Source organism: Cnephaeus nilssonii, assembly GCF_951640355.1.
Source record: "Cnephaeus nilssonii genome assembly, chromosome: 4".
Lineage (NCBI taxonomy): Eukaryota > Metazoa > Chordata > Mammalia > Chiroptera > Vespertilionidae > Cnephaeus > Cnephaeus nilssonii.
Window position 1 is genome coordinate 3,034,197 of NC_137075.1, and position 24,876 is coordinate 3,059,072.

The following is a 24,876-nucleotide window of genomic DNA, read 5'->3' on the forward strand; positions in this document are numbered from 1 at the left end:
CACCCAAAGAGGCAGGATGGCTGCAGATTTCTTAAAAGAAATAGCTGTTTTACCAACCAAGTTGCAAGTTCCTTGGGAGCAGCTTCTCCTCCTCTCCTGCAGTGTGACCAGCAGGGGCTGGGCACTCAGGGTGGTTGGTGAATATTGACTGAGGGTCTGCTTGGGGTACCCAGACCAGGAAGGATGAATACTGGATCCAGAGAGCAGGCAGGACACAGCTCCAGGAATAGGGAAAAGGGCTCTTGATTCCACCACTGTACCTGGACTTCGGTGTGACTTCTGCCTTGCCCTATGACATCACACAGCGTTGCCCAGGTGACCCAGCTGTGTGGAAAGGCTTTCTGCTTTCCCAGCTCTGAGTAGACAGAGGGCCACCCCTGGCTTTATCTTCCTGGGGGTGCCAGGAGCCAGTTACCCAACTGTTGACCCCTGGCCAGCTGGCCATGCCCCGACTCCCCACGGCATCTGCACTCACAGTATGTCTGGCTGCTGAGGAAGCTCCATACTCCTGCCCCACCACCCCGACTCCCTCTTTCCTTTCCCCATTGAGGTCTCAGGACCAGTGTATAGCACCCCTAAGGCCACACTGATGCTCTATACTGTTCACCACCCAAAAGACTCTAAGGTGCCCAGACAGGATTGATGCCTGATCCCCCACCAACACCAGGTCCTGGTTTCTGAGATTGTTAAAGCCACTCACTGCTGCCCCCCAGAGGATGGGCCGGGAAAAGGAAAAGGTGAGGCCTGGGGGCGTGGGCCGTGCACCACATGAATTCGTCTCTTCTTCCGAGTCCCTGGGGTGTGTCCCTAAATTAGAACAGATACTTCCCTTCTCTGTCCCAGTCTTCACAGCTGTGAAATGGGGACTGAGGTGATCTCGGTGGCTCTTTCAGGTTAGGTGTCCTATACTCGGGCCAGGTGGGATCTGAAAGGTGGCATGCTCAGTGTTATCAAGCCCTACTACACTTACCTGGTGACTTCTGCCTGTCTCCCCAGGACCCAGAGTGACATGTAGCTGGAGTTGGCTGTCTCACCCTCCACAACCTGAAAAGGAGTTTCTGCCTTTTCGTTGCTGGGGTCACAGAGGCTCAGGGAGCCCAAGGAGATGGCTCACCATCACCCTCCAAGATCTCCCAGGGGTTTCCCAGGCTGCTACCCTTGCAGTGTCCATGCCCCACTACCACACCCTCCCAGCCCTGGCCCAGCCCCGCTCCAGGTCACAGGGACTCCAATGCCTGGGAAGAAGGAATTTTTCTGTCACTGCTGTATCCCCAGTACTCAGAATAGTGCCTGACACATAGTAGGTGCTTAATAAATAGCTGTGAGAGAGCAACACAACCCTGCCTGGACTAGAATCTCAGTGCGAAGAAAGGCAAATAGTTCCAAGTCAGGGCTCCCCTACCTTCTGCTAACTGGCAAGGTTGAGCCCATGCCCTCGACTGTGTCACTTACCAACAGGGATGACAGAAAGAACTAAGACCAAGACACAGGTATTTGCTAACTTGGGAACATCCTCTTAGGTCAAATGAACCAAATAGCTAGGAGTGCCCATGCCCCAATGTGGTTTATACTCTACTAGAGGCCCGGTGCACAAAATTCATGCACGGGTAGGATCCCTAGGCCTGGCCGGCAATCAAGGCCGATCAGGGCCTTCCTTTGTTCTGCACCGCCCCTGGTAGTCAGCACACGTCATAGCAAGCAATTGGTCTCCCAGTCAAACTCCTGCAGGGACAATTCGCATATTAGGCTTTTATATATATAGATTACCCTTGACTTTGGTGTCTGTGGTTCCTGGTGCCCTCTACCCACAGCTGGCTCCTCTCTTTGATCACACCCTCCCCCTTTAAGCCTCCTTCTGGTAAGTCACACACTGGGCACCAGGCACCAGGCTGGCCTGATCTGGGGGCCCTGAGCTGCCAACTGGTTCCTGAAGCTCATTGCCACCTGCCCACCTGAGCTGAATGGGGGAGGAAGGGGAGATTCAGGACATGTGGGTGGGAGAAAGAGTGCCCTGAGGAGGAGCTGGATTTATTTGACTCACAGCTTTAGGAGACAGAATCCCCTGTAAGGATGTTCATAATGTATATATAGTATTACATATTCATATTTCTTTTTTGGTGAATCCTCCACTCATGCCTCTTTATTGTGGAGATGCTTATAGATTTCAGAGTTATTTGTGTATCAGGGATATTCATACATTAATATAAATTGCAGGTATTTTCTCCTGTTTGTCTTTTCTTTATATTGTGGTGAAATTTGGACCATTGTAGAAGTTGGTATAGATTTTTTTAGTTACCGAATCTATCAGTCCTTTATTTCTGACTTTTGTGTGATCTTTTAAAAAGCCTCTCCTGCTCCAAACACTACCACTTCTTGCTAGTACCAATGAGTACTGGCTACTCGGGTTATGAGCCTGAGGGTGTATGGATAATTGTGGCCCAGAGAAAGCAGGTCACATCCGAAGGAGGCTGGTGAGCTCAGAGCAGGGACAGCAGAGTGGAGGCAGCCAGACCCCGTTCCCATGTCCGGCTCTGCCCGCGAGCTCGCTGTGCGCCTTGGTGCAGGTGCCAGAGCTTTCTGTCCCAAGTCCCAGTGCCGGCTCCCTCAGCTACGAAAGAGCCTTCATGGCCACTGTGACTCCCAGGCACGTTTAGAAGCTGAAACTAGAAGGAACATGAGGAACCATTTTTAACTCAAAGCCCTTGTGATACAACTGGGGAAACTGAGGCCCCTGGAGTCTAATAACTGTCCAAGTTACTGATCAGAGGCAGCCAGATCCCATGTCTCCCAGTCCGGCGATCCCTCCTCTGGCCCCTGGCTTCCAGATGCAGGGCCCTTCTGGAGGTGGACCCGAGCTTCCTGCTGCCCAGATTGCTGGGGCAGAGGGGGAGCAGGGGCAGGATCTGGAGGAACAGAGGGATCTGTCTCCCCACCTGGGCCAATTTAAGCCCCAGCCCTAGAAGCTGAAGCAACCAGCCATTAATTCCTTCTGTTGGTGCAGTCTTCCCACTCCCACCCTAGTCTCCTCCCCACAGCATGTTCATCCCAAAATGGGCAGCCCAGGGTCCCTTGGGACATTTGCAGGCTAATCCTGGCTTATTGAGGGCAAGGCCAACAGTCTGGAGGGTAAGGTATTGGAATTAGAACCTTCTGAGCTAGCTGTGTGCCAGGCCATGGTAGAGGAGCCGAGAGGGCTGCTTTGTATGCTGACCAAGACCCTGTCTGCACCCCAGCAGTGTTGGAGGGTTAACCAGTGGAGAGTAAGCTAATAGTAAGTGCCGTCAGCCTACAGGAAGGATATTCAGGAAAGTGAACTCCCTCCCCAGGGTTCATTCATCTCACCCCATGATGGGTCTATGGGACCTGAGACTGAGGGAGATTTCATCATCACCCACAGTTTACTTTGCCCCTGACATGTAACTCAGCACATGCATTTTCTTTTCCCTGATAACTTCTCCAATGTAGGCCAGGGAGGATGGGGTAGAGAGAGGACATTGGTCCTGAAGCAGGGAAGGCAGAAAGGTTGGCCCACCGCCACCCCTCGTGGCCTCCCTGGCCCTGGGCTCAACCTGGTAGTTGGCCTCATGCCCAGAGTGAAGCACAGCCGTTCCCTCCCAAACCCCTGCAAGCTTTACTTCCCAAGGCGAGGCACAGCAGAGGCAGAGGATGGAGATGACAGGGAGGAGGCACAACTTGTGGTCTGGTCTGCAAAATGCCTGGCTGGGCTCGGGTTGCCAGGTAGTCAGCGAGAGCTCTTAGGCAACTGCCATTCAGCTGGGCCCTCATTTCTGGGGCCATAGGGAGCTTTTGACAGGCCCTGTACCCCCACAGCAACAAGAGTGCTGGGGCCACCGTCGTAGGCTGCTCCTAGGAATCTGGGGGTGGAAGAGATATTAGTTGACTCTCCTGACCTCATTGCAGGAACCTTAGGCTAATTACTGGGAAGACTGCATTGCAAGCCATTCCAGATTTACCCATTGACCAGGTGGGAAAATTAAGGCTCAGAGAGGTCATGCAGAGAGCTGGGGGCAGAGCCGGGCTAACACTTAGGTCCTCCAAGCTAGTATATTGCTTCTACACCACCAAACCAGAACAGCAAACCTACTGGGGAGTGTGTGTGGGGGGAGGGGGGAGGGGCTATGGGGTAGCAGTGAGGGTGGAACCTTGGAAAGGCAGCATCTCAGACTATGATGGGAGGTGGCTCTGTGGCTGTTCCCTCCCCTCCCCCCTCCACGGGGCAGGGGTTCCTTCTGCTGACCTCCCTCCCCCTCATCCTATCCTGGCCTGGAAGAGGAATAGGGGGGAGGGGGAGAGGCAACTCAACAACCCTTCAGACAGTGACAGGGCCTGTTGGGGGCGGAGGTGGGGCGGCCTCAGTCAGAAGAAGGGGAGGGATCTCTTTGTAGGCTGGCACTTCTGGAGCCGGGAGGGATCCTCACCTCTAATTAGTCATCGCGTCAGGCCAGGACCCAGCCTGTACAGGAAGGCCTTTGGGATAATAAGCCACAGGGATGGGCATGTAGGGAGGAGCAGGCCAGGAGGGGACAGCCAGGGAAAAGGCGATGAGGCAGGGGTCATCTTGGTGTGTTCGAGAAACCTCTGGGAGGCTAGGGCGGCCTGAGTGAGTGGCCGAGGGCCTCGGGGTGAGGTGAGGTCAGTTTCCCCTGCCAGAGCCCCAGGTCCTTACCGTCCTGTGAGGCCCTGAGAGAAGTGAGGGGCTGCTGCAGGGTTTGAGCGGAGGAGTGATGAAGTCGGCTTGAAATCTAAAGATTTATTCTGGCCGCTCTGTGAGGCGGGGCAGGGGAGAAGGGAGGCAGAGGGAAACAAGAAAGCTATTAAGAATCAAATACAGAAATCCATTGTTTTGGACCTCAGTGCTGGAAGTGCAGACCGTGAGACGGGGTCAGATTCTAGACATGGTTTGAAGGCAGGGCCGGCAGGACATGCTGACAGATTGGAGTAACGCAGGGCTCATATTTGTGGTCACACCACACCACTGTTGTGAGAACTGAATGCAATAACAGCTCTTCCTGTTCTCTCTGCCCCGAGGCTTCCAGAAACCAGGAGCCACAGTGCCTAGGACCCCAGGCTCAAAATGGAAACAGTGTGTGGGAAACCTGGGCCATCACATAGGAAGCCGGTGGGTTCCAGGCAGGCTGGTTCAAGCCCTCATTGTCCAGTTGGAGAAAATGGCTCTCAGAAAATGACTGATTTGGGATTTAAACCCAGCTCTCCTGACACTGATCAGGACAGAGCCAGCGTACCACCCTGCCGGGGCTGCTACAGCACAAAGCCCGCCCAGGACCAGACCCTCAGCCTCCCCTCTGTGTAACAGGCCACTGTTCTCCATGGTCTCCACAGACCCTTCCCTTTCTGAGGACTCCCCCGCCTTACCAGGCTGCCCTGCAATGCAGGCTTTGCTAAGCTGAGTTTTCCAGATAATGGGGTCAGCTCCCAGTGGCCCCTAGCACCCCATCTCCAACCTGAAGAGGTCCACTGCTCCTCTCTCCCAGACAGAAGGCCCCTCACATCAGCTGGGGCCAATTAATAAGCAAGCTAGAGGAGGGTGGGGGTGGCCTCCTGCCAGGTTAATCTGGGTCAACTGTGTCAACGTCAGTTCCAGGCCCTGGAGAGAGTCAGTGGTTCAGTGCAGAGAGAGGACCCAGATACCCCAAGTCACAGCAGCCCCATGTCCACATTCTCCCCACCCCTGTGTTTTACTTGGTTCTTAATGGCTTTCTTGTTTATTCACCCATAAATGCCCGGCTCCGCCAAATCCCGTGACTCCCTGGAGCCTCCGGAGACACTCGGAGCCTGCCCTGGGCCTCGGAATGCTCCGCCCCTCCCACGCAGCTGCCTCGGATCTGTCTGCTCTCCCGCTGGTCCTCCCTGCTTCACCCATGCGTTCTCCCAACCCTTTAAGGCCTCTTCCTCCCAGCTGCCTTCCCTGACTGCCCCAAGCTGTAGCTTTTGTCTCCTCTCAGCAGCTCTCATCACCATGGCCCTTTGGGCCATGAATCCACAAGCTATTGAGTTATTGAGCCCTTGCATATGAGTTTGCTTGGGGCAACCAGCCCAGGAGGCCACATGTGGGCGGGCACCTCTCTCCTCCTTCCGGGTCCACGGGGTGCTCTGGGTTGGAGACAGACCAGGCATCTGGGACAGACAAATCATTCATCTTCATTGAGGCATTGGGTGGCTCCATGGATAAGCTTTGTACACTGTAAAGTGCCGTGCACAGGGGAACCTGAGGTGGACTGGGGTGGGGTTACAGGAGAGACAGAAGAAGGTCAACCGCTAGGAGCTCAAAAGCAGGAGGGATTTGGGAATTACAGGCAGGGTACCTGGAAAAGTAAGGGCTTAGAGGTGGGACTGGACTTGAAAGGTGAGGTGGCCTCTCTCATTCTGCAAGAAATGATGGACCCAGGACCTGGGGAGAGGCAGGAGGGACTCTGGGAGAGGAGTGGGCTGTGGGGCAGAGGTGGGGAGAAAATGGGGTCAAAGACAACTGCCCCTTTGGGAACCGTAGTTCCAGACTGGGCAGGGGAGTGACAGAGGGAAACGGTTACTTGGAGAGGAGATATGAGAGGACAAGAGTTACCAGGAGGCAGTAAAAAGAGGCCACTCAGCCCTGGCTCTCTCCACAGGTCGCCAAGGGCCCAGAGGACTCCCCAAACACCACCCAGACTGTGGAATCTGTCATCAGCCACCTGTCTCCTTCTAATAAGGAGATTATCACAGTCACACTCCATGGGGCCACCAACCTCCCTGCCTGCAAAGATGGCTCTGAGCCGTGGCCATACGTAGTAGTGTAAGTAGCTGCTGAGAGTGGGTCAGGGCCTGGTGTCCACTGGAGCAGAAACCAGTATGGTTATTTAGAGTATGGGCACCCAAAGGTTTGGGGCTGGGACTGTGATAGCCAGAGAGAATGCCAAGGGGCTGGGTGACTCGGCAAATGTGAGGCCCGGCATCTTCCTGCTGCGTGGAAGCTGCTCACCAGGGCTGGCGGGCAAAGGGCAGGCCACTCCTTGATCTCACAATCCACTGGGCTGGGCTTGGACACAGCCTGACCTTAGGGACAGGGCCCCTGGATGCAGAGACCTGGGCTACGCTCAGTGAGGGGTGAGGGTGGTCAAAGGAAGGAGAAGTTCTGGGTCTTACCTCTTCCAGATTCTGGGTGCCCCATCCTACCATCCTCCTCCTTGGCCCCCACTACGCTCTGGTCATTTCTATCACAGGGACTTCTCTAGTTCTTGTCATTTAATGCACTGCCATATCCCCTCCAGCCAGCTGCAGTCAGGGTACACACTCCTCATAGCTTGGTATCCGAGCGAGGCCTGCCATGCCATGCCTGCTGCCAATCTCATGGACCTCTCTTCTCTCAGAATGGCATCAAAGGGCTACAGAGTCTCCAGCCAGCCATCCTTCCATATGGATGTTGGGCATCTGCTCAATCTTGATTATAAAGCACTATGCAGTGCCCCCTCCCCCGCCATGTTTGCCATCCCTTAGCCCCTTCTGTAGAAACTGGGAGCCACCAGGGCCTTCCGCTCCACCTCCCTCCACCTCCCCGCCTCCACCAATAACAGCATCGTTCAGTGCCTGCCTATTGGCTTTTCTGCACATTTTCGTTTGGAGAGTGCCTGCCCAGCCTTCTCCCCAACACCTGCTGAAACCCCACCTTCAAAGCCTTGCTCATGCCTCCTTGACTCTGGCAGCCGCCGAAGTTGAGCTCTCCCTCCTGGGAGGCCCAGGGCAGTATCAAACTGGCCAGACGCACTTCATGTAAAAAAGTGCTGCTGCTCTGCTCCCCACAGTAGGGTCCCCAGGACAGGGAACATTCTCTGACAAAGCACCCAGCATAAGCCTGAGCACAGACTTAGAGGCCAAAGAGCCACTGAAGCCAACACCAGGTACTGTAACAACTATTGCCCCCCACAGAGTGAAAGAAGGACAGAAAGTGGGCTGGAGACCAACAGGTGAAACACTTGCTTGTCTCAAAAGCCCCATCCCCACCTGCCCAGCTCCCAGGCCCTCCCCCCCCCTCCCCTCTCCCCCCTCTCCTCCCCCAGCTCCATTTCTGCGGAGAGGAAGGACAGGTGGCAGAGAGAGGGCCTGGCGGGGAGCTTGGGTCTCTGCTCAGCTATTTCCATAAACCAATTATCGCCCATCATCTAGGGAGATTGAGGCCCTGCCTCTCACCAATCCAGCCCGGCGACAGGGCGAAGCGCGGGGGGCGGCGGGGGGGGGGGGGGGTGGAGTGTGAGGTGGGAGGCGGGGGAGCTCGGCGGCCCGCTGCTCCTCCACAGGCGTCACGACCTGCGCCTTCACCCGGTTGCCATGGGAACGCTCAGTTGGCGCTGTGCTGGGCTGGAGCTCGGGTGTGGGGTGTGGGGTGTGGGGTGTGGGGGCGGGAGGAGCGCCTCGCCAGCACCCTTCTCCACCCAGGGAGGGGGCAGGGAGCTGCGTCCCAGGCCTCCTGGCGGCGGGCGCTAATGGGATGCAAATGAATCAAAGGGAGGGCTTCGAGAAGGAAGGCCCAGCTGGTGGGACCTGAAAAGGGCTTCCGTTCGAGCCCCCAGCTCCAGGCAGGAACCCCAGAGGGAGGACCACGCCCTCAGAAGCCCTAAGCCCTGGGGAGAACGTGGTATCCCCGTGTGTCTGATTCCAAACAATACAATGCACACCCGCAATGAGCATTACTTAGTCCACTTGCGTTTTTGTTTTTCTCACGATGAGTATTTTGATGCTTAAGATATATATTACATATATCTTATATATTGACTAATAGTAAATAGTATATTAACACATATTAAACATATAATTTCATATTCTTTCGAAATATTTTTTCTTATCTTTCTGTTGCCTGTGTTTCCTGCTGCCTTCAGCTTGGTCTCCTGGCTTAGTGTCCTGCTCTCTGCCATTCCACCTTGTCTCATCTCAGATGGGAGGTGGGACACGGGATTCCTGTCTGCCAGTTCTGCCCTCCTCTCTGGGTTTGCTGCATCCCCAGCAGGCAGACCCACGGTGACAGGAGGTGGAGTTGGGGTTGAAGCACAAGGGCCCAAGCTACGCATTCATTAGCCCGCTGGAGGAGAGTCGGAGAGGGCTCCGGTCCTAAGAAGGAACATCCCTAGTTTGGCATGTGGCCGCTTTACCACTATGCAGGCTCCAGCCTTGAGCCATCCTATATTATAAAAGCCTAATATGCAAATTGTCCCCTTTGGAGTTCGGCCACTCGCTATGACATGCGCTGACCACCAGGGGGCAGTGCGGAACATGGCGGGTGTCGGCAATGCGGCACTGGCAGCAGGCGGCAGTGGAGGTGCTGCTGGCCCCGATGGACCCCCAACAAGAGCAGGACTGCAGTGGGATGGTGGAGCAGGTGAGCGGGCAGCATCAGGACAAGGTGGGTGCGAGTGGGGGCCCCGATCGCCCCACAGACAGCAACCAGTGGGGGGCACCACTAAACTCCCAGGCACTGAGGGAGCCAGGTGGAAGCCCCCCCACCCCCGCCCCGATCCATTGCCCCACAGGCGGGATGGTAGAGCAGCTCAGGGGGCGGTGCCAGGCCACAGCAGGGTGCCAGGCAGGGCTGTGGGGCTGCAAGCCTGGGGGCACAAGCTGGGGCCTGATCCCCACAGACCACCCCGAGCGGCCCACCCCTGCACGAATGTGTGCACTGGGCCTCTAGTTTAGTAATAAGATGCATCCTCCAGGCCAACAAGTCCACTTGGCTCGTCTTGAGGTTCTGCCTCTTCCCATCTGAGCCCTTGGCTTGCTCCAATCTGATCCCACTTCTCCACTGAAACAGCTTTCTCTAAAGTCACCAGTGACCGTCATGCCTGATCCTACATCCAACAGTCATCTCACCCTTTGTGATCTCTCCGGGGCATTAACCCCTCATGACCACTCATTCTACTTGAAGCCCTTTCTTTTCCTGGTTTCCAAAATGCCCCCTCTCTTATTTTCCTCTCTGGGCACCACCCCTTTACCTCTTCTTCCTGGCACTAAATGTTGACCTGCCCCAGGGTTCAGCCCTCACTTGCTCTTCTTTCTCTATACTCTCCACATGATCTCTTCCCCATCCTGGTATCAAATTACATTCTCTCACCCCATCCAGTCCATCACCAAGCTGTGTCATTTCTCTCGTACCTTGAATTTGCTGCTTCTCTCCATCAGCTCCACCACCTTAGGCTACTACATTATTCTTCTGCTCTTGGTACTGGCCCCTCTTCAAACCCCCTTCAAAGGCAGGTTACTATTTGATACCATGGTACCATACTACCAAAGGAACTCATTCTTTGAACCCTCCAATGGCTTCTCATTGCTCCCAGAATAAAGAGGATTCCCGACCCAGCATGGGTGAGTCTTTGCTGGCCCCTTAATACGACCCCCCCCCCCGCCCCCAAACACTCACTCTCTCTGCTCCAGCCACTCCAGACATCTCTTTGTTCTCTGAGCAGACCCTGTTCCCTCCCACTCCAGGGCTTTGCACACTCCCTCCCCCAGAACATTCTTCCTTCCCCTCCTCCCCTCATTGGATCTCAGCTTAGTCATCACCTCCTCAAGAAAGCCCTCCCAAACTTCCCAGGCCAGGCTAAATCCTCCCCCCTTATTATAGTTTCATGTTTTGTGTGCTTTTTTGTGATTACTAGAGGCCCAGTGCATGAAATTCGTGCACGGAGAGGGGGTTCCCTCAGCCCAACCTGCACCCACTCCAATCGGGGACCCCTTGGGGGATATCCGACTGCCGGTTTAGGCCCAATCCCTATGGGCCTAAACCGGCAGTCAGACACCCCTCTCACAATCTGGGACCACTGGCTCCTAACCACTTACCTGCCTGCCTGCCTGATTGCCCATAACCCCTCTGCCTGCCTGCCTGATCACCCCTAACCTCTCTGCCTGCCTGCCTGATCTTCCCTAACTGCCTCTGCCTGCCTGCCTGATTGCCCCTAACTGCCCTCCCCTGTGGGCATGATCTCGCCCCCAACTGCCCTCCTCTGCTGGCCAATTTGGTTCTGATTGGCCAGTTTCTATGCCAGTCAGCATCAAAAGCTCCGCCTCTTAGGCAGCCATTGGCTCCTTACATTCACCCAGATTTGGTTCTGATTGGTCAGTTTCTATGCCAGTCAGCATCTCTGGGCCTATCAACGGGGCCTGATCAGAAAGGTGGGGCTGATCAGCAGCCCTGGTGGAGGCCTGGAGAGAAATGGAGGCCCGGTTGTTGGTCAGGCCAGGATAGAAAGAGAGGCAAGTTCTGATCAACTGCTGCCTCAGAGACTATGGACAGACCCTACCTCTCTCTCTGCAGGCCTCTCTCCGGGCCTGATCCGCAGCCCCTGAGGCAGTCAGTGCTGGGTCGCCACAGCAACCCAGCACTGACTTCCCCTCTGGTCAAGCCTTCAGTAGTAACTGTCGTTAGGACCCTGGCTCTTTATTATATAGATTGGCTTACTCTTCCTCAGTGCCTCCCCCATTGTGCCCCACTAGTTCCATAAGCAACCACCAGGTCTGTTTTGCTTACCATCCCATCCCTACACAGTATCTGGAACATAGGAAGCTGTCAACAAATGTTGAATGAATGAATGAATAAACAAGTGAATGAGTGAATCTGGCCCCATTTCTAGCTTTCTCTGTGACTTTGGGAAAGTTATGTCACCTATCAGTGCCTGAATACCTCACCCAGGAACCCACCTCAAAGGACTGTGGAGATGGCAGAGCCAAATGGGGGAGATGCTGGCTGGTAGAGTGACACGGAGGTGAGGGATGTCCTGGAGGTGAGGGGTATCCTTAGCAGCACTCACCGTAAGACCTGTCAGAAGAAAGCCTCGGGCAAAGAGGAAAAGCCAGAATGGGATCAGGAAAACCCAGAGTCTGGCCCGCTGCCCCTGACTCCCTGTGTGAACCCCGGCCAGTCCCTGCTCCTCTCTGAGCTTCAATCTTGCCGTGGTCAGGATGTGAGGGCTGGCCTCCATGCTGCTCCAGGCTGTGCTCTGGCCTGGGAAACAGCCTTAGTTCTTGGGAACAGGAGTCCCAGCTTTACTACCCAAGACAGATTCAACACCCAGATCTGCTGGGTCAGTGCTCAGGCCTGAGGTCTCCCCTAACTGGTCTGGACCGGGCTCAAGCTCCTGGTCCCTGAGCATTGCCTAGAACCTGCCTCCCATCCTGGCACAGAGAGACCTGTCAGTCAGAGCACAGCAGGGACCAGGAAGGCAGTGACCTTGAGAGGTGGGGGTGCCCAAGAGGTCAGGGTGTGGGAAGGGCCAGCCAGGAGACAGCCTGTGGGATTCTGACCGCCGGCCAAAGGGTGGATGGCTGAGTTGACAGTTGGCAGCTACTTCTCTGACTGCCTCCTGCCCAGAGCAAATGAGCAGGGACAGAGCCAGCACTGAGGGGGGAGGGGCTGCTCCCCTGTGCACCGGGGGCATGCTTGGCCCAGCCCGAGAGGGAGGGCAGGGCACAGATCGGGGTCAGTTAGTCATACTCAAAGGATCGTTGGTTTTCTTGGATGAGCCTGAGAGTCCTGACCCTGGTCCCAGACTGAGGCTGACCTTGATCACCCCCTGGTGACTGACTGAAGAAGGTGTAGGACAATTGTCTAAGGTCCTGGTAAAGAGGAAGGAGAAAGGTTATATTTATCTAGTGCCTACCATATACCTGGCAAATGTGCTCAGTGTGTCTGTGTGTGTTTTGCATCATTTAATTATTGCTTAGTCCTGTGAGCTAGGTGAAATGTTATCTCCTTTACAGATGAGGTTACCAAGACTCAGAGCATTTCTGTGACTTTCCCAAAGTCACAGAGCTAGTAGGTAACGAAGCCAGGATCCAGGATTCCAGAATCCAAAGGTTCTTTCCACCTCGTCCCGGCCTTGATCCTTATGCAGCAGTTGCCCACTTGGAAGGGGACTGTTGCATCAGGGCCCTAAGCCAGACTTCCAGAGAAGTCTGAGGACACCGCCCCGCCTCCCCCACCCCTGTACCCCCCCCCCCCCCCGGGCTAGGATCTGGATTGCTCACACCATCCCCTGTCTGGCCATGGGCCTTGGCCAAGGGGCCTCAGAGGGCAGGGATTTGGGTGGAGTAGACGGAGGCCTGGCATGACTCACAGGCTCATCTCAGCAGCCAGAGGGTTGGGCTCAGCAAAAGAAATTAATCATTATTCACCGTGCAGTGGCAGTGACCATGGCTGTGCTCACTCAGAGCCTGGTTCTCCGCACGCTGGCTCTGATGCGGTAGCCCTGGGAGGCAGGTTGCCTTGGCTCCATGTGATAGCCAAGGAGGCCAAGGCCCAGGCAATGAAGGGACTTAGGTCACATGGCTGCCAGTGGGAGTGGAGCACAGGAAGATGACCATCTAGCCACTGGCCGCTTGTCTGGCAGAGCCCAGGCTCTTTCCCTCTGCCAGCAGGATGCCTGTCGGAAGAGGCACATGGTGAAGGAGCAGGACCTGGGAATCTGGGGTCTTATTTCCCCTTCAGGTTCCCGAGCTTACAGTGTGGTCTGACTTTCCCATAATGTCAGTCCCTCTACGCTCAGAGCTTCAGAATTTTTGTTCATTGAGAACATCCCTGTGTCCCAGAACTATAAACACAGCTGACATCAGTGGTTAAGGAAGGGTTGGCCTGCGACGCCCCCAGCCAGACTGAAGCCATAAGAATTCTTTTCAGATCTCCCCCTCTCACCACTGCTCAGGCCCCTGAGATCTTCTCATGCCAGAAACACTCACTCACAACCAAAAGGCATGAGCTCTCCCTGAGCAGTGCCAGGACCCTGAAGGAGCGGTCCAGGAGGGCAGAGCTTACCAGGAGAAGTACTTGTGGTGAGAGCTCAGGCAGTGAGGCAGGCCAGGGGCCTTCCTGGTGTCCTCGTGGCATTCTGCCCAGGCTGTTTCTGAGCATGGGCATAGCTTCTGGCGGGCTCCTCCTGCCTCCCAGGACACCATGAGTAGCCAGGAGGCTTGATCCTCCTTCCAGGCTTGGTCTGGCGTCCCTCTGCCCTTGTCTGGCCCCATAGGCTTCAAGGTCAGATGCTAGATGGTTGAGCATCTATTGAAAAGTGAGGAAGGCCACTGGGCAGGAAGCTGGTGTTTGGGTTCCAATATAGTTCCTCCTGCTTGTGCCCTTCCCATTTCGGTCATCAGTGGTCCTTACACACACAGTGAGCTTCTGTCATAGGAATGGTACCTGGGAAGGCAAAGTCAGGGCCTTCAGCGCTCCAGTCAGCCAGGTGTGTGAGGCAATAGAGAGTGGAGGCGACTGTGGCAAACTGGAGAGCACACAGGTTATTTTGAAAAGCAGCCCGAGTCACCCCCGCTGATTTCTGCCTTGGAAGAATGCAGGCAGCTCTCTCACATTTTCAAGATAAACCGGAAACCCCGGTGGCTATGTAAAACGGGCCAGTTTTTTACGTGCAGACCACTTGCCTCAGCTTGGTTAGGATCTCTAGGCCGCTCCTCATCGCCTCCTCCTCCCGCTCAGACGCAACGCCCACGTCCAGCTTCGCTGCTGTCCTCTCCTCCCAGGGGCCTGTGACTGCTCCATAGCCATGTGTCCTCTGTGTGTGTGAGAGGCACCCTCTTTTCCTTTGGGAGGATCAGAGCCCTCCTCCCAGCCCCGGAGCTTCTGGAACAGTTAGAGCAGGGTCCCGCAGTCTGGGCCGGGGCTGGCCGAGCGGAGCAGAGAGGAGGGGCTGCCTCTGTGTCCACGGGAGTTTCCCGGGCCTTCCTCCGTTCACAGACGCGCGCTGGCCTCCCCGTGCCCAGGCTGGGAGCTGGGAACGTTCCGGTAGTGTCAGGCGGGTCCCCGTCCTCAAGGGGTCACGGCCTGGTTGGGAGGTGGCGAATACACAGGTAAATCTAACGCACTCATCTTTTGCCCACAGTCTCCCAAACAGAAGGCAGCTACTGGCTCCAGGCCCCTGCCTTGGGTAATAGGGCCTGTCGGGGAGGCTGTTGTTTGTGGAAAGGGGTAGGAAGCAGGGCTTTATATCTGAGATGCCCCAGACCTCAGAACTTGAACTGAACTCCATGCATGTTAGGCCAAGAACCAGAATCAGAGTGATTCAGGTGATTCAAGTGATTCTTGTGAGATTGGGAAGTTCACCTCTATGTCTACCCACATTCCTCCTCCTCTAAGGGCTATGGTGCACTAGGTCAAAAGGTCATAAAACGTCTCATTTTACCACCGTCCATCTAAAGGCTCTGCCTGGCATGCATCCTTCTCAGGCTGCCTAACTACCTCCTTCGCTGGGAGCATCCTTCTGGTCTTTCAAGATTCAGGGGTCTGCCCAGCCAGGAACCCAGCAGCCAGAACAGACCCAAACTTGGTGTCTGGGATTGGCATTTAGGAAAAGCCAGGTGGCCAGCATCCTGGGTTTCCAAGGCCCTGCCCTGGAGGAGGCCGGACCTTGATAGTTGTTCATGCCCTGAGGCTTTGAGGAGCGTGGAAGACCAAGAGGACAGGCTGGGCAGGTGCTGGGAGTAGCCTTAGAGACCTGGGAGGCAGCTTGAGGGCTGGCAGATGGGGATAGGGTCAGAGATCTGGTACACTGCGGCACACAAACCCCTCTGGGGCAACGCGCGCGCGTGCGTGTGTGTGTGTGTGTGTGTGTGTGTGTGTGTGTGCAGGTACAGTGGCACACAGGTTCCGTCCCTGAGGTGTGTGCCTTGTCGGGTGGTCAGAGGTCAGTGGAGGGTGAGGGTGGCTCCGGAGCCTATGCACCATCCATCAATGTCCTGTGCTTTTCCACCGCTGACCTCTGCTCACAGCAGCAGCTCCTGGGAGCCAGACCACACATTTGCCTTAGTTATGACCTCACAGAAGGACAGCAAAGTCCTTTGTCTTCCCTACACTGACAGCTGGGCTTGGGCCTGGCCCCCACAGGGCCACCTGGCTAGAGTTTGTCAGACACATACATACCCCTCCAGCACCCAGCCAGGTGTGGAGGGTTACATTTCCCAGCAGCTTTGGACCTGGGACTGCTGCACTGTGCCTCTGAACCCTCCCCACCATGGCTGGGTTAAGTCTGAGCCCCAGGACAGCTGCATGGCCAACAGCAGCTCCCCCAGGCCCAGCTAGAGGCCAGGCCAGAGCTCTAGGGGCAGAGAGGGAGGGCATCGTCTTGCAGATGCTGTGTGGAAGCAGGTCCTGGAGAGGCCCCTGGGCTCTGAGACTGAACTGGAGACCTGGTTCCCTCAGGGGCCTGAGGGTCCTAGAACTTGGCCTTCCATGTGCCCAGCTGTAGGCACAGAATAGGGGCTGGGTGCAGGGCATGAGCTGGTCCCCTTCTCTCCTTCTGTGTGGAATCAGAGGCCCCTCTAGCTCTTCAGTTTCTAGAATAGCATCAAGACCTGGAGGAGGCAGCTGTGCCAGGAAAAGCCATTATCCTGACAGCCTCCCTCCACTTGCTAAAAGCTCTCCCCTTCCCCTGGGGCCTCACCCCTCCAGACTTATTTCATCTCCATTCACCTAGCCCTGACCCACCTCTCTGGTGTGTGTCTGAGGGAAGGAAGGAGAGGTGCTTGCTTAACTCTTTCCATGCCTGAGTGAAGTCAGCTCCTTTGGCTTTGCTCACCGTCCTCCCTGTCTCTTCCCACCTGGTGTTCCTCCTGCCAGACTCCCAGGAGCTTATCTAGAGAAGGGAAGGGGACAAGAGGCCAAAGCTAACAGGAGGATGAAAGACAGGCTGACAATGTGGTCATGAGTTCCAACCTGAATTCTGTCACTGCACTGCTTGTGACTTAAGGCCTTCACTCACCCTTGGTTCTGTCTTCTTAGTGCACTGGGAGGCCCCCAGGGGATACAAAAAACAACAACCTGTGCATGGTGCAGGAGCTTTGAGGCTTTGAGTAGTGTTTAGGCCAGTGATGGGCAGCCTTTTGAGCTTGGTGTGTCAAACGTCGCCAAAAAACTGAGCATAACTCGGGTAGTGTGTCACTTTGAGGAAAAAACATTATTTCGCAAATGTTTCATCCTCGGCATGCGGCCGCCTCAGCGGCCGCGTGTCATCAGAAATGGCTACGCGTGTCAGTGCTGACACGCGTGTCATAGGTTCGCCATCACTGGTGTAGGGTGTAGAAGGGCTGACTTCCTCCTTCCACAGCTTCCTGGAATCTCCCCTCCCTAAGCTCTTCCACGGAGGAGTGGAGGCAAGCACCCTGCAGGCAATGCACCGAGCAGGCGGACAAGAGTGGGTAGGAGGCTGCTTTGAGTTTGAGGCCTCTGACTTTGAGGGCAGCTGTCAGGGGAGAGACGCAGAGCACAGAGCAGAAGCAGAAGGGTCATGATTGCACCCTTCAGTCAGCAGAGGTCATAGAGCCTGAGGGAGGGACTGGGGGTGGGGCAGGCTGAGCTCCAGGCCCTCCAGCAGTGATGCCTTCTCCTCTCAAGCCTGACAGCCCCCTTGGCAGGGCTCCAGCTCTCTGGGAGACCCAGCCCTGCTCCCCTCAGCCCTCCATCAGAGCTCCCCTCACTCCCCTCCATGTGGCCCTCAGTCAGGTCCCGTTGAGAAACACCCAGGTTGTTTATACCGCAAATGAGGGACTATCAGGCCTGGGCCTTCTGTGTGCAGGAGCTTCCCACTTTCTCCCCAGCCCTTCCAAGTACCCATGAGGGCAACACAACTCAGAGAGGGTGGGTGACCTGGCTAGGAGATAACTGTGGGCTCAAAACCCAACTCTGTGTGGCTAAAAGCCTGTACCCTTTCTAGGACTTCAGCCAAAGACCCTCACTTGTAGACAATGGGGAGACACCAGCCCAGAGACAATTAAAATTATTATTATTAACACTTTATGGTATTTAACAATGTGGCAGGCACCTTACACATAATATTTCACTTCATGCCCACAACAACCCTGCATTTATCACCCCCATTCACATGAAAGAAGGAAGACACAGCAAGATTACATACCTTGCCCAAAGTCACCCAACTAGTAGGGTATAGAGCTGGGATTTGGAACCCAGATGGTCTGAATCAGGGACCCTGTTTTGGACCCATACAGCCCCTCAGTCAAAGCAGAAGGGGAGCTCGGAGATGGGGCTCCCACAAGATTGATCATCCACAGGAGCAGGGTTGTGACAAGGAGCGAACAAGGAGTCAGGCTCCTGTGTCACTCAAGCCCAGAGGAGGGAGGGAGCAGTGAGGGCCAGGGGCCAGCGTGCTTTCTGGAGGAAAGGAGCAAGCTGGGCTGGGAAGGACCGCAGGCTGGCGCTGCTAACACCTGGGGCAGATAGACCCCCCTGCCCCACACTCCCTTTGGGGACTTCCGGGAGTGGGGCCAAGACTGGTGAGGACACCATCTCTGCTCTCCGGCCCAAGTGTGCGGTAAGGCGCCCCCTGCCACAGACTCTCCAACGACCCCTTACCCGGGACCGCCGCACCATTACAGCTCCGACATAAAAACCTCCTCAGCAGAACACGTATTACCTCTCTCACTGAGCTGTGTGATGGCTCTGATCTCAGGGATTCTCGTCCCAGAGACTGTGAGATGCACCGGGATGCAGGGGCCCAAGCTCCAGCTGCCTTGGACAGCACGGCCCTGCACCGCCTGTGAGTGCTTGAGGGCCAGAAACTCTTCCCCCCACCCTGCCCCATGCCAGGGCCCAGCACACAGTGGGTGCTGCAGAAGGCATGTGTGTGCTCCATTGGAAGGGTTCAGAGCTGGAGGGGCTGGACCAGAAGCTTAGGGAAGTGAAGGGAGCCAGGCAGTACCCCCAGCCACCCTGCCCAGAGGCTTCCTCCCACCGAACAGAACCTGGAGAAGATGGTCAAGACGACAATGGAGCGTCTGTGGACACAAGCGCCTGCTGGGGAGCCCTGCACGGGCAGAGGCAGGGAGACAGACAGGCAAGGTGTCCCCCACTCCCACCCCATTCTGAGCTCTGGTGCCGCGTCCATGTGAAGGCCTCAAGGTGGCCAGCGAGACAGTGTGGTCACCGGAGCAGGCAGGGCAGCGGAAGACGAACCTGGCTCCCCTGGGCCTGAGCTGACAGGAGTGTCTGCCTGGGAAAGACATCTTCCTGCCGTGTCCACTCCTTGCTCAGATTTATGGACTGTGGAGTCAGGAGGGGGGAGGAGCAGGCAGGACGCCCTCCCTCTGGCTCAGCCTGCCCACCCCTCCCCAGGAAAACCACGTCTGAGGAAGCAAAGAACCAGGACTCCAAGGCAGTCACATCTGTGACCTCAGAGCCTACCAAAGACCCCATCTGGGGTGACACAGTCACAGTGGAGATCCAAGCTGAGGATGTGAGGCAAGAAGGTAAGACAGGGGGCTGGGCGGGCCCGGTGTGTGTGGGAGGGGTAGTAGCTCCCTCTCAACTCAGCCGGAAGCCACCTGAATGCCTCCTTGGGCTCAGTTAAAAGCACTTTAAAGAAGAAAATTATAATACTGTCATTCCTCATCTACCTAGCCTGCTGGAAAAATGAGTTATCCTACATAAACGAATTTTCCAGACGATGAAAGCTTATCTTCTTTATGACCACTGTTGTTATTTCCACGGTAGTTATTGCTGCATTTCCCACTGACACAGCACATCACAGCTTCCTGGCACACCCAAGTATCTCTCAGAGGAGTCGCACCGCACAGGAACAGTGCTGCTCCCACTGCTTAGATGGGAACACTGAGGTTCAGGGAACTTAAGTAACTGGCTCAAGCTCAAGGAACCAGTAAGTGGAGAACGGAGGGACTCAGCATCCATGCGCTCACTGTAGGTCCAGCGTGTTAGCTGTTTTCCTACACGCTTCCTATCCTGCCCGGTCCTGCCCAGCGCTGTCCCCAGCAGTGTTCCTGTGCTTCCGAGGGTCGGAATCTGCTCTCAGAAACTGCCTGATAACCCTCACTCCTCCACCCCAGAAGCCTTTCCAGTCCCCATGTCCTGACAGATTCGAACACTGCAGGCAATTTAAGGTACCGGTGTGCACGCATGCGTGTGCATACTTCTGCTTTCTCCATTGGGAGCCTGAGCAGGTGAGAGCTCTGGTCTCTGGTCTTATCTAGTATTTAGTCAGAAGAACTTCAGGCTCCCATCTCATAGGGGGTCCTTCTCTCAGGTGACAGGCTTTCCTTCCTCCTTGAAACCTCACCGCACCCCACAAAGAGCAGAAAACCAGTTGTGAAGACAATGAATGAGGAGAGAGAAAAGGATTGAAGAGGGACATAAATAAAAGGGAAAGAGGCTAGTCTTGGGTCAAGCCAGGGGACTGTTTTCCACCATAAAGGGATAGGCGGGGCTGTTGGGATGATACGAAAAAATGTGAAAGAGGAGGAAAAAATTGACCTAGGACTTCGTACAAATGCAGGTGTGTACCTGTCTTTGTGAATGTCTGCATGCTGGTTCATGTGCATGTGTGAACATCATGTGTGTTCAAAAATGTGCTTGTGGCTGTGCCTGTAGGCACACATGTCTGTGTGTGCAGAGCGTGTGTGTAGTGTGTGTGTGTGTGTGTGTGTGTGTGTGTGTGTGCCTGCATCTATGTGACTGTGGGAAATGAGTCTGGACTGGGATTCCACCCTGGGCTCTGCACAGCTGGGGTAACACAAGAAAGGGTGTGATGAGTGCCTCAAGCCTATCTATGCAGCAGAGAGGGAAGCAGGGTTCACTGTAGGGGGGACAGGAGGTGGGGACCCTGCCCCCACAGGCAGGGAAGATTGGCAGACACCTCTTTTCATATTGAAGTAGCTGGATGCTGGTTGGAAATGGTTGCTGTGGTGATGTGTACAGTGGGAGGGTTGGGGAGATGGAGGACCAGCCAAGAGGTGGAGGAAGGGCAGGCGGTAACTCAGTGATGTATTAATGAAAAGCAAAGCGGGGGGGCAGTTTCAGACCTGTGTCAGGGCCAAAGCAGGCTGGCAGTAGAAAGAGCTCGCTGGCCTCACAAAGGACAGTGGGAGGCTGAGGGGCACGGTGCCCAGAGCTGTTGAGAGCTGTTGAAGCATATTTGTAGCATAGGGACAGGAACAGGGAGGTATGGCTGTCCACTCACCCCAATTCCACTCATCTGCTGGCTGCCCACACAGAGATTGGGGTGGGGAGGAAAAAGTAGGGCACTCACCCCTTGTTTGACCTCAGCAAATTCCAACTGGACATGGGGGCTCAGAGCCCATGGGTAATGGCCATGCGGGGCTGCAGCCTCCACAGCTACTGCTGTAGCTTTGGTTTGGAACGCTGGAATCCCCCAGCTGATTCTTCTCAGTCTGCTCAGGGCTGGGTGAGTGTATGGAGCGCTGCAGGTGGTTAACGAGGAGGAAAGTAATGACAGCTACGAGGAGCACTTGCTTAGAATTTTATAGCTTGAAAAACACATTCCCCTCCCTATAACAAGATTAGGAGAGGGACAGCATTTTTCTTTTTAAAGTTTTAACATTTTGCAGAGCAGGAGCATGAAGCTCAGAGAGGTTAAGTGACTGGCTAAATATCACAGAGCAAGTTTGTATGTTGGTACTAAGACCCAGATTTGCTTACTTCAACTCCCTTGTTTTATTCTAGTTTCTTCAAGGCAACCTCAAATCCTTTTGGTGCACAGTTTCCCCCTTCCCTTTGAGTGGGATCCCATATGGCTAGCTTTGAGGGAATGTGGCAAGTGTCTTTCCCTCTCTCTGTGTCCAGGGCAGCTTTGGGGAGAAGAAAGAGAGTAAAAGTAACCAGTAAAGCTTTCAGCTTCCACCTCCACTCCCTAACCCAAAGGACTCACCCAGCTCCAAGCGCCCCGCAGCACTGAGCTTCCAGCCTGCCCAGCCCACAGAACAGGTAGCTGTTCCTGGTTCTGAAATGTCATTATCTCAGGGAAGAGAGGCAGAGGCCAAGAGGGCTACACAAGAGTACACTTGTCCACTTCAATCCTCTCTCCCATTATTCTCTAGATCTCTCTTTTACCTCCTCTCCTCCTCCATCTCCCTCAATCCTTCTCACTCCTTCATCCACCATTCTACTCCTTTCCTCTCTCCACAGCTCCTCTTTCTCTTCAAATCATAGACTTCCAGAGTAGAAAATGTCTCACCAAATTCAGCCTCTTCCATCAGCCTTTTACTAGCTGTGTGATGTTGATCAAGTTATACAACCTCTCTGAGATCCAGTGACCATGTTTAAAAAAACAGAGATAGTGATTCCTTCCTACTTCAGGGTGAGGATTTGTTGGAATAGGCTCAGGAGCACCCACCCCCATGCCTGGCACACAGTAGGTGCTCACTAAGAAGTACTGCTATGACTATTTCCAGGTCATTGGTGTTCTCCTTGAATTTCATCCAAAGTTTATGCATTTTTATGGCAAAATATAGTGTCTTTAGAGGGAGTTTTCTAAATGGTGCATCATTCTTAGTGTTTAGTTTTCATGTAGTGGAGTAGACTTTTACTGACAGTTGTATTGAAGATTTCTTGAGCAGATCTCTTTTCCCCATTTGCAAAATGTGAGAGATAATCCCTGCCTGAGGAAAGGTGAGAGTGCTTGTGACCAAGGGGAGGAGAAAGCCTTATTCCTGGGAAGGGGTGCTATCCTTACTTGCTGTGTGTCTCTGAGCATGCACAGGTATATCTCTGCCATGGGGGCTGGGCTCCTTTCTGCATGTGTCCATCCCTGAGCTGGGAGTTTCTAGACCAACTAGATGAGAATGGCATCTTTGGGTTCTAGCAGTGCTTCGCATAGAGCCTTATCCTGTGCAGGGGCTCGGGCAGTGCTTGTGAAGTGTGCCTGTGTGTGTTCCACATGTGTGCCTGTGTGTGTTCCACATGTGTGCCTGTGTGTTCCACATGTGTGCCTGTGTGTGTTCCACATGTGTGCCTGTGTGTGTTCCACATGTGTGCCTGTGTGTTCCACATGTGTGCCTGTGTGTGTTCCACATGTGTGCCTGTGTGTGTTCCACATGTGTGCCTGTGTGTTCCACATGTGTGCCTGTGTGTTCCACATGTGTGCCTGTGTGTGTTCCACATGTGTGCCTGTGTGTGTTCCACATGTGTGCCTGTGTGTGTTCCACATGTGTGCCTGTGTGTGTTCCACATGTGTGTCTGTGTGTTCCACATGTGTGCCTGTGTGTGTTCCACATGTGTGCCTGTGTGTTCCACATGTGTGCCTGTGTGTGTTCCACATGTGTGTCTGTGTGTGTTCCACATGTGTGCCTGTGTGTGTTCCACATGTGTGCCTGTGTGTGTTCCACATGTGTGCCTGTGTGTTCCACATGTGTGCCTGTGTGTGTTCCACATGTGTGCCTGTGTGTGTTCCACATGTGTGCCTGTGTGTGTTCCACATGTGTGCCTGTGTGTGTTCCACATGTGTGCCTGTGTGTTCCACATGTGTGCCTGTGTGTGTTCCACATGTGTGCCTGTGTGTTCCACATGTGTGCCTGTGTGTTCCACATGTGTGCCTGTGTGTTCCACATGTGTGCCTGTGTGTGTTCCACATGTGTGCCTGTGTGTGTTCCACATGTGTGCCTGTGTGTTCCACATGTGTGCCTGTGTGTGTTCCACATGTGTGCCTGTGTGTGTTCCACATGTGTGCCTGTGTGTGTTCCACATGTGTGCCTGTGTGTTCCACATGTGTGCCTGTGTGTGTTCCACATGTGTGCCTGTGTGTGTTCCACATGTGTGCCTGTGTGTTCCACATGTGTGCCTGTGTGTGTTCCACATGTGTGCCTGTGTGTTCCACATGTGTGCCTGTGTGTTCCACATGTGTGCCTGTGTGTGTTCCACATGTGTGCCTGTGTGTATTCCACATGTGTGCCTGTGTGTGTTCCACATGTGTGCCTGTGTGTGTTCCACATGTGTGCCTGTGTGTGTTCCACATGTGTGCCTGTGTGTTCCACATGTGTGCCTGTGTGTTCCACATGTGTGCCTGTGTGTGTCCACATGTGTGCCTGTGTGTTCCACATGTGTGCCTGTGTGTCCACATGTGTGCCTGTGTGTCCACATGTGTGCCTGTGTGTTCCACATGTGTGCCTGTGTGTGGATTCCTCAGTGTGGCCCCTGCTCCCCTACTCTCAGCAATGTCTTTCAACTCAGAGGGAGGGATAGTGGTCAGCTAAGCCTGATCCTAACTCTGTGCTCCATTTTTCTCTCTCCAGATGTGGTCCTTAAGGTGGTAGACAACAACAAAAAAGAGGAGCTGCTGTTCTATCAAATCCCCATCAAGTACTTGCGTGTCTTCCACCCCTACCACTTTGAGCTGGTGAAGGTGAGTCAGAGCCCTGTGCTCTGGCCCACATGGGCTTGGGACAGGTAGTGGGGAGCCCCCAGCTATTCCCTCAGAGTGGCTCTGGGCATCCATGCCCACCCTGCAGTATGGCCAGTCTAGGACCTTGTAGGGCTAAAAAAACAGGAATGATACCCATAAAAATTTGGAATTCTCCAAATTGATCTTCATAAAACAGTCAAAATGGCATAGAATATCTACCACATTAAATGAATACACCAACTGAAAATGCATTCTGATTTCATATATGTTGAAAGAGTAAGAGTATATCTAAAAATCAATTTCAGCCGAAACCGGTTTGACTCAGTGGATAGAGCCTCGGTCTGCGGACTCAAGGGTCCCGGGTTCGATTCCGGTCAGGGGCATTTACGTTGGTTGTGGGCACATCCCCAGTAGGGGGTGTGCAGGAGGCAGCTGGTCGATGTTTCTCTCTCATCGATGTTTCTAGCTCTCTATCCCTCTCCCTTCCTCTCTGTAAAAAATCAATTAAAAAAAGTTTTAAAAATCAATTTCATACAGTATTTGCAAAGTACCTGCTATGTTCCAAGTCCTGGGCTATATGGTATACACACCATCTCTAATTCTCAAAATGAATTCTACTTTGCATACATAGGACTGATACTCAGGAGAGAAGAACCCTCTCATCCTGGATCACAGAGCAAGTGAGGTGCAGAGTCAAGTGTGAATCCAGGTGACA

At 54.4% G+C, this 24,876-nt stretch overlaps 1 protein-coding gene across 1 annotated transcript in view; it reads left to right on the plus strand.

The window, feature by feature from the left end:
- Nucleotides 1-716: 716 nt before the first annotated feature.
- Nucleotides 717-24,876, plus strand: part of CCDC33 (coiled-coil domain containing 33) — a gene marked incomplete at both ends in the record, with an annotated part of 100,183 nt that continues 76,023 nt past the window's right edge. Inside the window, 4 exons of the mRNA XM_079767689.1 lie at nucleotides 717-737; nucleotides 6,648-6,811; nucleotides 19,127-19,260; nucleotides 24,052-24,161. Of these exons, the coding sequence (XP_079623815.1) occupies nucleotides 717-737; nucleotides 6,648-6,811; nucleotides 19,127-19,260; nucleotides 24,052-24,161 (429 nt within the window). The remainder of the gene's footprint in view (nucleotides 738-6,647; nucleotides 6,812-19,126; nucleotides 19,261-24,051; nucleotides 24,162-24,876) is intronic.